Source organism: Anguilla rostrata, chromosome 15 (genome assembly GCF_018555375.3).
Source record: "Anguilla rostrata isolate EN2019 chromosome 15, ASM1855537v3, whole genome shotgun sequence".
Lineage (NCBI taxonomy): Eukaryota > Metazoa > Chordata > Actinopteri > Anguilliformes > Anguillidae > Anguilla > Anguilla rostrata.
The window spans coordinates 24886653-24901223 of record NC_057947.1 but is presented as its reverse complement, the minus strand read 5'-3'; the positions used below and the strand labels follow the sequence as shown (position 1 = coordinate 24901223).

The 14571-nt window shown below is 44.7% G+C and overlaps 1 protein-coding gene and 2 long non-coding RNA genes across 10 annotated transcripts in view; all 3 read right to left on the bottom strand.

Moving 5' to 3' along the window:
- LOC135240435 (uncharacterized) overlaps positions 1-7848 on the bottom strand; it is a 38753-nt gene extending 30905 nt beyond the window's left edge. For 2 of the 3 annotated variants that reach the window (XR_010325689.1, XR_010325688.1), the window contains exon 1: positions 7595-7848. This is a non-coding gene — a long non-coding RNA (uncharacterized LOC135240435). Of the gene's footprint in view, positions 1-4063; positions 4657-5264; positions 5329-7594 lie in introns of those variants that run through there. The other variant, XR_010325687.1, reaches the window with a different exon arrangement.
- Positions 7849-11340: 3492 nt separating this feature from the next.
- LOC135240434 (BCL-6 corepressor-like) overlaps positions 11341-14571 on the bottom strand; it is a 63511-nt gene continuing 60280 nt past the window's right edge. For all 6 annotated transcript variants that reach the window (XM_064309866.1, XM_064309867.1, XM_064309868.1 and 3 more), the window contains one exon: positions 11341-12509. In XM_064309866.1, coding sequence (XP_064165936.1) covers positions 12215-12509 — 295 coding nt within the window. In that variant the 3' untranslated portion in view covers positions 11341-12214. The remainder of the gene's footprint in view (positions 12510-14571) is intronic.
- The window catches only part of LOC135240437 (uncharacterized), a 1174-nt gene continuing 414 nt past the window's right edge, over positions 13812-14571 (bottom strand). Inside the window, exons 1-2 of the long non-coding RNA XR_010325690.1 lie at positions 14442-14571; positions 13812-14146 (exon numbers count right to left, since the gene is read on the bottom strand). The exon at positions 14442-14571 is cut by the window's right edge and continues 414 nt beyond it. This is a non-coding gene — a long non-coding RNA (uncharacterized LOC135240437). The remainder of the gene's footprint in view (positions 14147-14441) is intronic.

Below are 14571 nucleotides of genomic sequence, written 5' to 3'. Positions count from 1 at the left end.
TTCGTCCTGGAAAAACTGTCAATAAGTAAGCTGACTTATACAATTCATAAATATGTTTTAGGCTATTTCATTTAAGTATGAAATACAACTGAAATGATCTAACTCCCTTTCATGTCTACAGCCTTAAGCTGGGGTGTGAGATGGGTGAAATCTCACCAGGTTAAGAAGTGGGCAGTTATATTCAGACCTACAGAAATGACTGAATCCAAAGCCTGAATTTCCAGCGGAAACTCTACAGTATTTGTACTTCACTTGAATAATTGATTTTAGTGAGAGAAATGGGCACGTTCTGCTCATGCCAGTTGGCACACACTGGTCATAGGGTGGCCATCGCTCCCAGCTGACTGCTCTTCCTCACCTGTATCCTATCTAATTTAGCGCCCATGTGATCAATATGCCATTCTATCACCCCCATGAGAAAGGTGCTTTGAAACACTGGGCTTTGTTTGATGTTTTTGAAGTATAAATTAGAATAAATAATATAAGCTACTCTATTTTTGCTCATGTGCCCTGTTTTTGTTGACTGCACGTGTTAAAATAATTTCACATGGAGTGAACCCATGACTTCATTGGAGATGGTGTCAACTGCTACAGAGACTGTGCCTTGGCTTGGAAACCAGTGGAATGGCCTTTATAGTCATGACTCACTTTTTTAATTAAAACATTTTTAGCTGCACTTTCAATTTGGTTTTTGGGAGCTCGTATTGGCAATAAATTGTTGCGTAACCATCCGCATTAAGTGCAATAAGTAGATTATCCAGTATTCCACTGAATAAGTAGTTATGAATAAATAATGCTCGTATGTGTAGGTAGCTAAAGGCACTGCAAGTTTGTAAAATGTCCTTAAATGTTTCAATTGAGGAAAAGTTTTCTTGGGGGACCCATCATTTACATGTAATAACATTTAAATAACTATAATGATAAGTGCTGTGAAATTTCTGCAGGGATTTAGGCCCTGTGGCACAGAGGTATGTCCTCCTTCATAAGTCCGTCTCCCCCTTTCTGATCACCCCCCCCCAAAATGTACCCCCCACCCGTGCTGCGTTTAAGCAGTAATAACCTGGCGGAGTGTGCGGTCTGCTTTTACATTCTGCCCTGGTCCCTGGAGACTCCCTCTCTGATTTCCTCTCAGCAGAGAGAGAGAGAGAGAGAGAGGGGAATAATGCAGCTCTTTCAGACTCCCCCACCTTTTGTCTGAAATTGCAGGCGAACGCCCACCCTTCGCTCAGCGGCACAACGGAACCGCGCGGTGCCCTGAAAGGCGGTCACCCCCCCACCCCCCTCAACCCCCCTCCCTCCAACCCCACCGCAAATTAATTAGTTTAGAGGTTATTCAATCCAAAGGAGACTGCTTTTCTTAAAACTGGAAATGTGTGATTGTCTTTCACAAGCAGACCCACCCAGCACACACGCATGCATGCACACACACGCACACACACACACACACACACACACACCGCCCCCGACAGCTGCAATAAAGCTGCGAACCCCCCCCCCCCCCCACATTACCACCCCCTAGCCGCACGTGCCCCGCATCCTCGCTTTGACAGATGTGTCCCATCTCTCTCCCTCCCTCCCCTCCCTCCTCTCTCCTCCCCCTCTCTCCCTCCCTCCATCCATCCCTCTCTCTCTCTCTCCCTCTTACCCTCCCCCTCTCCCTCTCCCTCCCTCCATCCATCCCTTGCTCTCGCTCTCTCTCTCTCCCCTCCACTGGAATGTGACACTGTGGTCGGCTGCCTTCAATGTCACTGCTAATAGATAAGGAGGGGATTATCCTGCGCTACAATGCCTCTGACGAGGGGGAGAATAATTACCTTGGCTAATGTCATCTAATTGATTTTTAATTAAGTAAGCAGCCCCCCCTCCCCTCCGCTCAAATATGGCTCAGGGTGCATACTTATGGGTGCCCAAATATTGCTTATTTTTTTTAACTGTTCAAAAATGTCATTTTAAGTTTTTGCTCCCTTTAGAAAAAGAAAAACAAGATTTCCCTCAGAAAAGAATACAAGACTTATTTTTGTATTTTTGCAATAACATTTCAGGTGATGGCAGTTGACCATGAAAAATGTCTAAATTGTAAGAAGGCTGAGTAAGGTGGAAAGGTGGCATGTTAAATTAATATGCGTTTCATTTTACAAATAACTGCTTGTTATTAACCATTTCATGCTTAGGTTTTGTTTTGGGACCAATGGCAGTCATAAATCCAGTTGAAATGCCATGATAATGTATTCAGAATGAGTACTGACAATGCATAACGTAGAATGAACCAAGCTGACTGAGATATAACTCAAAGCCAGTGCACTTACATTGCAGTACTATATAATACTATCTGTGTTTAATTAGAAATCTCTCACCGATTAGCTGAGCGTGTCTCCACACAGGCTAATGTAAAACTTGGGCATACTCTCTGAGGAGGTGGGTTTATGAGTGAATTCTGTAGCAAAGTGGAGGAATTAGGGCAGTTGGAGAATTACATTTATGACCATCATTCCAATAAAGTGTTAAGCCACCACTGTAATATTTCATCTGTGATCTTTAATGATCATACTGTAAACTGCCTGCCCTCAAAGCAATGAGTCTCAAATGCCCAGTTTGGAAAATTCTCTAACAAACATCAAATCTGGTCACCCAATCACCAGCCATTTTAATTATGATATGATCAATATGATCATTACTCGTACATAAATCGGCAGATAGAAATAAATATTAATTCCACAGTTAATTCTCCATGAAACATCGCAAAAGGTTATCAATACGTAGAAGCCCTTTCACTGGCCAAGCGCTCTCTCTCTCTCTCAGGCCGAAAAAATAAAAAAAGTAAAAATCTCTGGGCCGGAGGAGGTGCGTGCGTATGAGAGGGGATGAGATGGGACAGGACACATTCAGACACCGCGGACCCCAAAACAGCAGAGGCGCCACCGCCAAACCAATCGGCACGGCAACATCTGGGCCCGGGTTGCGTGGGCTAGGGGAACGACGCCCCTCCGGCCCCGGGGAAAGGCCCCGACAGCAGGCTGGCGAAGGCCCCAGGGGCCCCCTGGCTTCCAGGCGCCTCCGGGCCCTTCCACGCAGACGTGGCGCGCTGCCACGCCACTCCCTCCACGACCCGAGAGACGCTGACATCCATGACCTCGCATGACCCGGTGGCACCGTCGTCGCATCCGTTCGCTCTGGTCAGCGACGCTTGGACCGTCGTTATCCCCCACCCCCCCCCCCCACGTGTAAGCATAGCTAGGAGAAAATAGATTACCTCACCTGATGGAATTGTTGCTCTGTTGCAATCTGACTTCGGGATTCGGGGGGGGTTCAGGTGCCATCGAGCACTTTCGGGAAAACACAAGGTTTGTTTGTGTGGGCGTAGACGCTGTTTGTTTAGATTGGCTCGGTGAGTAAATGCTCATTGATCTGGTTGTGTAAACACGTATCCAGCGCCGGTGCGATATAGGACAGAGGGCCCTGCCGTCCAGCTGACAGTCGGATAAGCTGTAAACACGGAGAAGCAGGCAGTTCGTTTCCGCAGAATGAACTGGGCGGTTCCATAGCCAATCATTACCGTAGAATATTTAAGTCAGTATTTGCATACATACTACTGTGATCTGTATCTACGCGCAAATGGTGTTGCTGATTATTTGAGCTGCACAAAAGCAGATTCCTAAAAGGCTTCGGTTGGAATGGAAAAAAAAAAGTAATGGACTATGAATATTCAAATCGTGTTATGATTTGGCACTGAAAATGAGTGCTTTCCCGCAGCAAGTAATATGAGATTACATAATGATTATGGCTATCAGACCTCAGCCCCGATGGACATTTCAGTGTTCATTTACACAGACACACACTCTCGCACGCACACACAGATGCACAAACGCACACACACACACGCACACACACACAGGAGCGCGCGCACACACACACACACAAACACGTGCACGCACACACACACAGGAGCGCGCACACACACAAACACGTGCACGCACACGCACACACAGACGAGCACACAGATAAAACCGAAACGCAGACAGAGCCCCCCGCTGTGATGAAGGGTAGACATTAATCTTCCCGCGCCGTCCTGACAGCAGCGCTCCACGACCCCGCAGCTCGCTCCTAGGTCGCCGGGGAAACGTCTGAGATCCCCGGCGCGCCGCGGCCATCGCGTCTCATCGCCTTCAGAGCGCCGCGCACACGCGTGCACGCCGTTGCACGCGCCGCAAATCTGACGCGCTTTCAACAGGCCTCCGTCCCTCCGAACGCACACCCCACACCCAACAGAACACTGAAGAGCTCATTTCTCACTGGTCTACTCAGCTCGACGGTTCGGGAAACTTGGCAGCCCCTGCGCCACCATTCTAATTAACAAGTATATGGTTAACTTTACATGGCAGAGTATTTATTCAGTCAAGTCCAAATAATAATAATAATAACAATAATAGGCTGTTAATGGAAGGCATGGTTCAATTCGCAGCCCTTCAAAAAGATCCAGCCATTTCATCCAGGAAGAGAAGGTGTGATTACATGCTCACATCACCCATCGTTTCCCTGCAGTTTCTCACTGTCCTCGTCTACTTCTCGTCTGCATCCCTTAATTGAGCTGCTATTAATGGGGCTGATGGGATGAGATCGCCGCGTAGCTGGCTCACGTTACAGGCCCTGATAACATTCCTACAATGCAGTGGAGAACAGTCTTTGTGGGTGGGTGGGTGGGTTTTAGGGAACTGAAGCTTCTGCACAGGAAGGATGTTGACTGTAGATTTTTTTAAAATTTTAATATATTAACATTTACATGAATATTCAAGCAGCGCAAAGGTATTCAGAAAAAAATCTCACGCACTTGCTAGCTAGACTCTTTTCAAGTTGTGTAAAAAAAAAAAAATGCAATACCGTGAACAAATTCATTATTTCACATACTGTATATTGAAAATACATTACTGATATATGAAAGAGCCTATTTTTTACACATTTTGCCATGCATTTGAAACACATCATAAAATACATTCTAAAATGTATGTGAAATGCATTTTTTTCCAAACCCGTAGCTTGGTTCAACAGTTGTTTTTCTTTAATGAAAAATGATGGCTAGGCTAGCTTTGGCTAAAAGGCAATAGACTAAAATAAGTGTGATTTTGAAGACTAGAAAAAATGTAGCATGTGATAAGCAACACATCATTGTCAAAATTAGAACATTTTAATGTCTAAATTTCTAAGAATAATAATTATTGAATTTTACTAGCCTATCAAACCAAGCCCATCTGGGTGCGCTGCATAAATACCAGATTTCTTCCCTCGATGTCAATAAAAAGGGCTCTTCCACCATGCCTCCCCAGCAGCACCCCCCTGCAAAGGCAGGAAATATCCACCGCATGCAGCCCTTTGTCATAGCAAGACTGCAACCCCACAAACACGACCATATGGTGCTACAACCCCCGCCACTGAAAATGAATGACTTCGGCCAGATTGCAATGCATTGCATTGTGTCAATGTGATTGCCTGATTGAAGCTTGTTTAAAAAAATCAGAACCATATAATACAAAATACCCAAATTGAAAATTTTCACATCCTTAAGAGACATCCATCATCCTAGAATCACAGCTAGAAGCTCAGAAACTGTACTTTACGACGCAGTTGGAATTTTGAATCCTTTCCTTTAACTGTACACTGAGGACCACAAGTCATGTGATCTCAATATGCAAATTAGGGTGGATGTACAGTAGATAAGAGCCAGCAACAATGCCAGTTAACTGATTCCTACGGTAGACATTCTGAGGAAGCCATTTCACTATAGTTTTACTCTAGAATTAGAGTCCTTAGCCTTTGCAGGCGAGCAATATTTGCACTGGCTTACAAACGTGAACAGAAGTGGGGAGCAAGGGCCGTATTTCTGATTTTCAAGCAAACGTCGGGCCTTAATTACTTAATTAGCCCTAACATTTACGCCATTCTGACATTTATCTGCATTTGTTGATAAGCGTGTGAATGCCAGCTGAAACTGCTCATGTCCCTATTGAAGAATTTTACCGTGATCTAATCTACAAGTGAACCAATGTTGGCATATGCAGCCAATTAGCCAGGGTAATTAGTGAAAGCAAAATCCTACATACACACAACCCTTCAGGACCAGACTTGCCCACCCTTGGACTATAAACAAATATTGCAGTAACATATTTTTGACCAAGAGATTAAATTAATTCAAGACTTGCAAGTATACTCAATTGTTAAGCACAAAATCATGTTCAGATGACAACTGTTGCATTCAACACGAAAACAATTTTGCCAGAAAGCGTAAATTCTAACTTTTATTGTGAAAGTTCCCTACTGACACAGCATAACATTAGCCAGCTAACTTTGCTAGTTATTCCATCTGAGCAATTATGTATTCCTTTTTGTAAAGCTACATTTAACTTTTACATTACTTAATTACTTTTATTAAAAAACTGTTCACACAGCTGCTTATACAACAAGCCATGATGTCTTTGCAGTCCCTACAGTACAGTCAGTACTGGTAAAGTGATAAACAGGCACATTAACATATTCCTGAAACGCGCTAATTTTCCATCTCCGTTAATTTATGGGGGGGAGGGACATAGACATATATATGTCTATGGGGAGGGAGATCACCTTGTTGATGACGTCATTAACAAGGTCTACAATGAACAAGAACTGATTGCATTCAGGATGGAAAAAAACTCAGATAAATTTAATATAACAGTATTGTAAATCTTTGTTCTTTATTTATAGTTATTAAATTATTTTTATTGCACGGGGTCTTTAACTTAGTTGATAACGTATAACTTATTCTGTAAATCTTACAGTATATTATGATATATTGCAGGTCATATTGAGATTGGTTTAGACTAGTAAATTAAAATGCCTGCCCTGCTTAATTTTGAAGCTGGGCATTTTTAAAATCCTATGAATGTATTTATTTATCACCCTGGCAGACCCCGATGCTGCAAAATATAATTAATCGATTGTACTACTTTGACTGCATGAGATTCAATAGGCTACACCCGAAATACCGCTGGCATTTAGCGGGATGCGTTTTCGCTAGTTAATACCAAACCAGGTGTCTTGTTTTAAGGATAAGGTGCTGATGCAAGCTGTAACGTTTTTAGCCGATCTTTAGCTTTCTTTGGCAAGGTGCCACTTTCTCTTGGCGTTACAACATTAGCTAACTAGAACCATCGAGCATTGAGCTTTCATCAAGAGAAATGTATTTCCATACAGTAAAATATATTTCGGACCACCACAGGCAAGCTACAGTAGCAATTTTCAGTTAGCAGGTCATAGGCGTACAGCTTATTTACATCGGTTGGGGCACTGCCACACCATGCAGGTTTTCCTGAATTAAGTTTTAAATCTCTTGCTTGTTTTCAATCACCTATTCTCTCCTTTTGCTTCAATTTGACCTCGTCAAATCTAATGGTGTTATGACGAGGTTAAATATGAATACTTTAAATATTTTCGTTTTTAAAGGTCCCCCATTATACTATTGTTGGCTATTTTATATTTTTCCACAAGGTCTATCAAACATGTCAATGCTTTTTATTAAGGGAAAAATAATGCAACCCATTTTCAAAACAAAGTTAAGTGAGTTTCTTACCCTTTCACCTGAACAGGCTGTTTGGGCGTTGCGCGTTTCTTTCCACATGCTCTGCGTTGATTGACCTGGAATAACACGGGTGCCCCTCCTTCCCATCGCCTGCCCACGCTCAGCTACGGTGTTACACCGAGAACTGTGACCGTCAAAGTCTGTAACCCTAGAAAAGTATTCGACCTGGTTAAAACTACGGGAAAAACACTGAGAGATTGACCAAATATTGTCCAGGTGAAGTCTCACACTGAAGCAGGTGAAGTTGTCACTAAAGCATTTTGTGGGTGCACACACCTGATCCTGATTCTACTAATCAAGGTGCTTAGCAATGACTCTACTGATTGATTATCACACAGGCCCTTTCTGGAACCCCAGCTCTAAAAACATGAAAAGCATCTAATTAAGAAAAATGAACAGCTTGTTAAAATTCTGGGATTGCCGTTGAGGCTGGAATGAAAACCAGATTACACAGGGGTCCCCCAGGACCGAGTTTGAGAACCACTGCTCTAGAGCACCTAGAAAGGAAAGCTAATTTGTGAGATTGGGTTTCATTAAACATTCTGAAATCTGATTGGTTGGTTCTACCATGTTTTAGGTTCCTTGGTAGCTGATGGATCATGAGAATTTACCCATTTGAATCATCCCCCCAGCTCTCGTTACAAGATCCACCTACACCAGATCCTCCCCTGAAGATGGCTGGGCCTATCTAGCATCATCCTGGTCAATAAACTTGCTGTATTGTAAAGCAGGTCACTGTTCCTGGAGAGCTGCAGCTTCTGCTGCTGTTTTGTTGCTACTCAGAACCCAATTGGTCGATTGAAACACTTTATTACACAGTTATATCTCCTGGATTCTTGGGTGTGTAATTTTATTTATTTATTTTTTTAAGTGGAAAAGGAAAATCAGCAGACCCTGTGGCTCTCCAGGACTGGGATTGGGGAGCCCTACTGTGAGGTCATAAGCTTGAAGAGTGAGGCTGATGCAGAGAAGTTGTGCATTCGGGGGATGTGCCACCAGGGAGCCCTTAATCGCGTGGATAGAATCCTGCTTTACGACAAGTGACTGAACATGATAATGAGCTCGTGTTCTAATTGTGAAATGCGTCCATTCCATTCCTGTATATCTGGAATGGAATTTGTTGGGCAGAGGTCCAGTTCACTCGCTATCCTGCACCATCAGTACACTGGCAGGGCATGGAAAATTCCTACCGGCCCTCTATCATTCGCCCGATATGGCTGCGCATCGGGCATTCCTCAGATCTGGAATGTAGGCACGTTTTAAATTTAACTGTCAGTCTTGCAGAACGTCAGTATTTTTAGGCGATGCCTTCATGGCGTCTTCCGCGCAGCGCTGTCTGGAATACCTGGGAAGATTAATGCGTGCGGAGAGAAGGGAGATCTGATGCTTCTGGGCCCTACGGATAGCAGATGTTCCCCTCCTGATTTACCCTTGGCTTAAAAAAAAACGTTCAAATGCACGTGATAAATATTTCAGCGAAGAAAAACATTCGGCGGAGCCGAAACCGCTAAACCTGACAATCCCTGGCCAGAGAGCTTTAAAAAAAGGTGGCAAAGGTGAGGCGGCTCACATAATTAGAATCTGTGAGGCATAACGCCTGTCTTGGCAGGGTTAACCATGCATACATCATTCCCTTCACCTTCCCTCACACCACGCAAAACACTCCTGGTTGCCAAGTCCTTTGCGAGTCACTGTCCTACTACGGCCACAGCGGGTGACGATATGGAGCCACGGTTTAGGAGTCGGAGAAACTGCCTTTTATAATTAATTGGAACACAGCACTAAAATAAAAGGGCTCCAACGCTTAGGCCACTACCTTAATAGAGGTACACCTCCATTTTAAAAGCCATTTCCCAGATCACACTATTGCAGTCTTGCAATCTTGCAGCTCTAGCTCAAGCCTGGATCCTGGAGATCAGTTTTGGAAACACGCATGTGATCACAACCCCCATATAATACTGAGCTCCAGTTTACTGCAAAACGCAAGCAGACCTACAGGCCACATGCTGCATAATTGCATGCGCAAAATTTAAGCCACAATCGTAAGAGCTGACGTCAGTCTTTAAAGCGTCTGTCTAAAGGAACCACAGCCATGACTACTCCAGGACTGGTCCAGCTCCCAATTACAAAGCCCATTTAATAGTCAGTTGCGGCGCATCAGTAAGGGTGTGCGTGCAAAATATTGCCGTGATAGCCCTATACTAAATGCTATACTCATAAGCAGAAGCCTAGGGGAAGCAGATTACCATGAAACTACTTAGTCTGCGGCACATAATCTCCCCTCCCCCCACACACACGCACACACACGTACTCACACACACACACGTCATTTCTGACACTGCACTCAGCCTGCAGAGAAAAGCCAAGGGATATTGATACTTAGCAGCCTAATGCCCCTCATAGCAACTATGGAGATTAGCCTCTCCCAGAGATCTGCCTTGAGAAATTCCTTTTTACCCAGCCTTACTCCTGCTGCCAGGGTGATCCAGTGCACTGCACATGTGCCTACGTGCATATGAGAGAGAGAGACCACAGGTTTGTGGAACATATGTTGTCACCATCGGTTTAAAAAAATCAAGAACACATTGCTACAAGCATCACTGGGCTCTGGTACAAAAATATGTGACTGAGGTATTGCTCTGTGAAGAGACATTTATTTTCCTGCTGCATGATAATTAAGGAATCATGCATTACTTTCATTTATTATTATTATTATTATTATTATTATTATTATTATTGTTGTTGTTGTTGTTGTTATTATTGTTGTTATTCTTCTTATTATTATAAAACTATCAAATTAGATAGCAAAAGTAAACAAAGGAAAACAGAAGGCTAAACAAGGGTGGCTATAAAATACATTTGAGAACTTACAAGTGAGCAGGGGCCATATTATCCCTACTGTGTCACTGCCTTGATGGCAGGTATTGATTGGCAGGGCCCAAATAATCCGAGTCCACCTGCCACCCCCGACCCCCCACCCCCATTCCCCTGTCCCCTTGCCTCTGCACCAATTTTTCCACTTGCTGCAGTTAGCCCAAATCTAATAAAGCCTCAAGTGGCCGTTGCATTTCCCCTGCAGGACGAGCGCATTATTCTTACCCCTGGCTTCCAAATTCCATTTCGAGGCTTCAAAGCTCACAGTTGGCCGTCTGTGCCATCAGTAATTTCGCGTCGCGCGGAGAAGGGCTCGGCCGTCCAGACTAGCAGAATGAGGCTTAATGGCCACCTGGCCGCTTAGCGATAAAACCGCCGTATCGGCACATCAATTTGCATTTTTAAAGGCAGAGAAAGCAAAGAGGGGGGCCTGCTGTATATCGTGAGTAATGCGTTTCTGTGCTCATTTAACTGGCCGCTTTAAGCCATTTTCTGACGTACTTTTATGACGGCTTTGTCCTTGAGTGAACTCGCCTTGTAAGTCAGAGCCGCAGAAGGATTCTCTTTTGTTTTAGGATATTAAAGATCAGTCGCGTGAACAAGTTCTGTTGGTTTTTCCCTTGCATTTTTTTTGCGAAGTCGGCGGTATTTGTTACTTTCAAGGGTCAAGAAAATATTATTTTCAAATGTTTTTTTTTTTCATGTTTTAGCACGTGGTGCCACAACTGCATTTTGGTAAGCGATACGGTCATGTTTAGACTCACAATACAGGTGTGCTTCGCCGTTACACAAATACACCATGGCATGGAAATGCCACAAATATAAAGATGCTGGAACTATTAGTAACGACATAGCACTGTAGGTGTTGGAGATTCTCTTTTTATTGCCATTTATTTTAAAGGAACTTTTTTTGTAAAATATAAATACAAATGGGGCATTTTTAATTACAAAGTTTAAACACGTCTCCAAAAACAATAAACACACCAGTCAGACAGTACTGTAATCGACACCCCGCTATTTACAAGTTCAAGCACGTTTCCTGTTAAACAGCTTATATCATTTTATCATTAAAACTTCTTTATTACTTTACAAAAGACACATGAAAATATCTTAAATTCTTATCTTAAATAAAAGATAAAAGGAGAAAAAAAGCAAGTTTGAACACATAAGTGCTCCTGAAGGAGGAGCCGTATATGGAGAAATGACACAGAAGGACGTGTTTCCTACGAATACAAACTCCATATTCAAAAATAACTAGCGTTCAAACCATGTTTATTCACCTGACTAAGGTAGGCAAGTCTGTAAACCAACAAAGAAGTGCACTGCATAAATTAAAATAAACCATACGAGAGCCTGTCCCACTGTAGTCCTGCGTGACTGTTTATAGCCTCAACGCGGCCTCTCCATTCAAACCAGCTTCTCAGCCCAAAAATTAGCAGTGGAAAACAGAACTTTTTCTTTTGTAAGGGGAAGGGAAGGCAGTGTATATAAAATAAAACCAACTAATCGAAAAAGAATTATATTTATTATATAGTTATATATATATATATTTATATATTTATAAAAATAAGAATTGTTAAATTAAAGGTCTCCTTCTGAATGGTACAGGACATATCTTGCGCATTTGTGTTTCCTTGAGCTCTGGAAGAGCTAGGCCATTGACAGCCGCGTTCCTCTGGTCCTATGTACAGACTGTGCGTGTCCAGGGCTGCCCTCCAGAGAGAGGGAGGGAGGGTGTCATGACCTCTCCACGGCAACGGGATCCCAGTGATTGTCCAGGCACTCCAGGGAGGAGCCCAGCCTGGTGGCCAGCTCGGCGCTGATCTCCACCAGGTCCAGGAGCTCCTTGCTGTCGGGCGTGAAGCCCTCCAGCTCCTCGGGGCAGGAGAAGAGCTGGCTGAGGGAGGCCTGCCTGTAGAACTCCGCCTCGGCGACGGTCACCACGTCGATGTGCGGGAACGCCGCTCGGAACGCTGCCGGCGACATTCTCAGCCTCCTCAGCACGTCCGACAGCAGCAGCCAGTTCCGCGGCCTGAGGGAGGGACGGAGGGAGGGGGGAATGTCAGAAATACAGCAGATGCGTTTGGGTAAAAACACAAGCCACTCGCTTCAGTGGTTTCTGTTACACTTTTCCTGTGTTTCTTCTTCCAGTGTTTAAACCAGCATAATGAACTCCCTCCCCAAAGAAAAAAAACGTGTATTCAGTCATGTAGTTTACACGGACAATCTTAACATGCCTGTACGCGCACTCATCCACGTAACCACCTGACCCCTGGCATTTTGGACACTGACAGAGCATCACGTAGAGTTTATTTGTTTATAAATGCTTTACTCCCCCCCCCCCCCTTTTTTCCTTCCAAGGCTCTCAGAAAATCAGGGCCGGGGAACAGAGTGGGAGACAGCCATTAGCACAGCGCCAGGCGAGGGGTGGGGGGGGCTGGGGGTGGAGGGGGGGGGCGCGCAGCCTGGCGGCTGCGGCGGGAGGGAGTCAGCTGTGCGGCGAGAGCGTGGGAGGCAATTAGCCGCTTGTTTTTGTCTCGCGTGCGAGCATCAGCGCCAGTCCCCGCTCCCCGTGTCACGGCCGCCATTATTTAAGAGCAATCAGCTGACACGGCAGGAGCTATTCCAGCCCCCCCCCAGCACATATATTATTTCCTTCTAGATCTCCCCTCACACTGCCAACTAATGACCCCCCCAGCCCTCCCCTCGCGCCCAGGTGAGACTTATTACTTTATCAATACCCGGGTAATGACGGTGTCGCGAGCGGCCATTTAATTAAAACCCCTAAATGACGGCAGTCACAAAAAGTAGGCCCAGGAGTCCGGGCCACTGGTAATTACCAATCTCGCAACAGAATCCCTAATGAAGGCGGGACTGACAGATTGTCCTTCAGTGACAGAATATTCATCTCCTTTTTTTTTCCTTCGTCGATGAAGGACGGAATCCGAGTGGTCGACGGACCGGGGATCGGCCCCAGCGTGGCGGCAAGCGCTGGGGGGTTGGGGGGGGGGGGGGGGGTTTGTCGGAGGGGGTCTGCAGGTCTACCGATAATTTGATTTGGAGAGGTGGTCACGATAGCAAGGAGGTAAATGAAAGGACATAATGAATGGATCTGGTTATACATTCATTTTCCTTCATAGCTGATGGATCTTACGGTAAAAACAACCCAGACAGCGCAAACGGCTTTGTGTTAAGCCATCCGGAAACCAAATCAAATACCAAACAGCACTTCCCCAAATCGCACCTCATGCACAAAATTCACTTTCCCAAATGGATGAGCGGCCCAGGTGAGAGAGCACTCTGGTCTCCACAGTGATAAATATTCTCATTAGTCACAGTGACCCAGGGGGAAACGCGCTTCCAGCTCCCAGGTTTCTGAGGCCTGGAATGCATTATCAGACCATATAAAGTCAATCAATAATTTTTACAGCGTTAAAAAAAAAAAAAAAAGGCTTGTGACATTTTCGCAGATGGACCGTTCCCGCCACGGCGGCTCCCGGTTCTAATCCGGCGTATTTCACCCTGTCACCGGCTGCTTTACCTCCCCGGGACGGGCAAGTCATAAATCCACGCGGTACTCCCCCGGGCCACCGAAGGCCCAGCCCGACGTTCGGTTGGCCACATGGGCTCATATGCTGGTGTGTATACGTATGTATATATTTTTTTTTTCTGTTTTTTTTTTTCCTGTCACTTGTTACATGTTGCCCCATCCCTGCACTTCTTGGTAAATTGTATTTGTCCTAATACTCTAGCTTAATCTTCTGCCTAGTTTGGCTTTGCAGATGTTAGACCAGGATAGTGTTCATTGTTCTCGGCTAGAAATAGCTGTACAAAATAAGTAATTGTACCTTACTGAACCCGTGTTCAGCAGTTGTCTACGATCATGAAAATGCACTTCTTGTACGTCGCTTTGGATAAAAGCGTCTGCCAAATGAATGTAATGTAATGTATATCTGTATCCCACAGCCTTATTTCTGTGACGTGGTTTCTCTTGCCTTCGTGCTCACGATCGCCATTCCGTAGGCTTGCTTAAAACAGAGACTATCCCGCTGCAGCTTGCTGCTGCCACACAAGAGCTGGTAAAGAAGAAATCA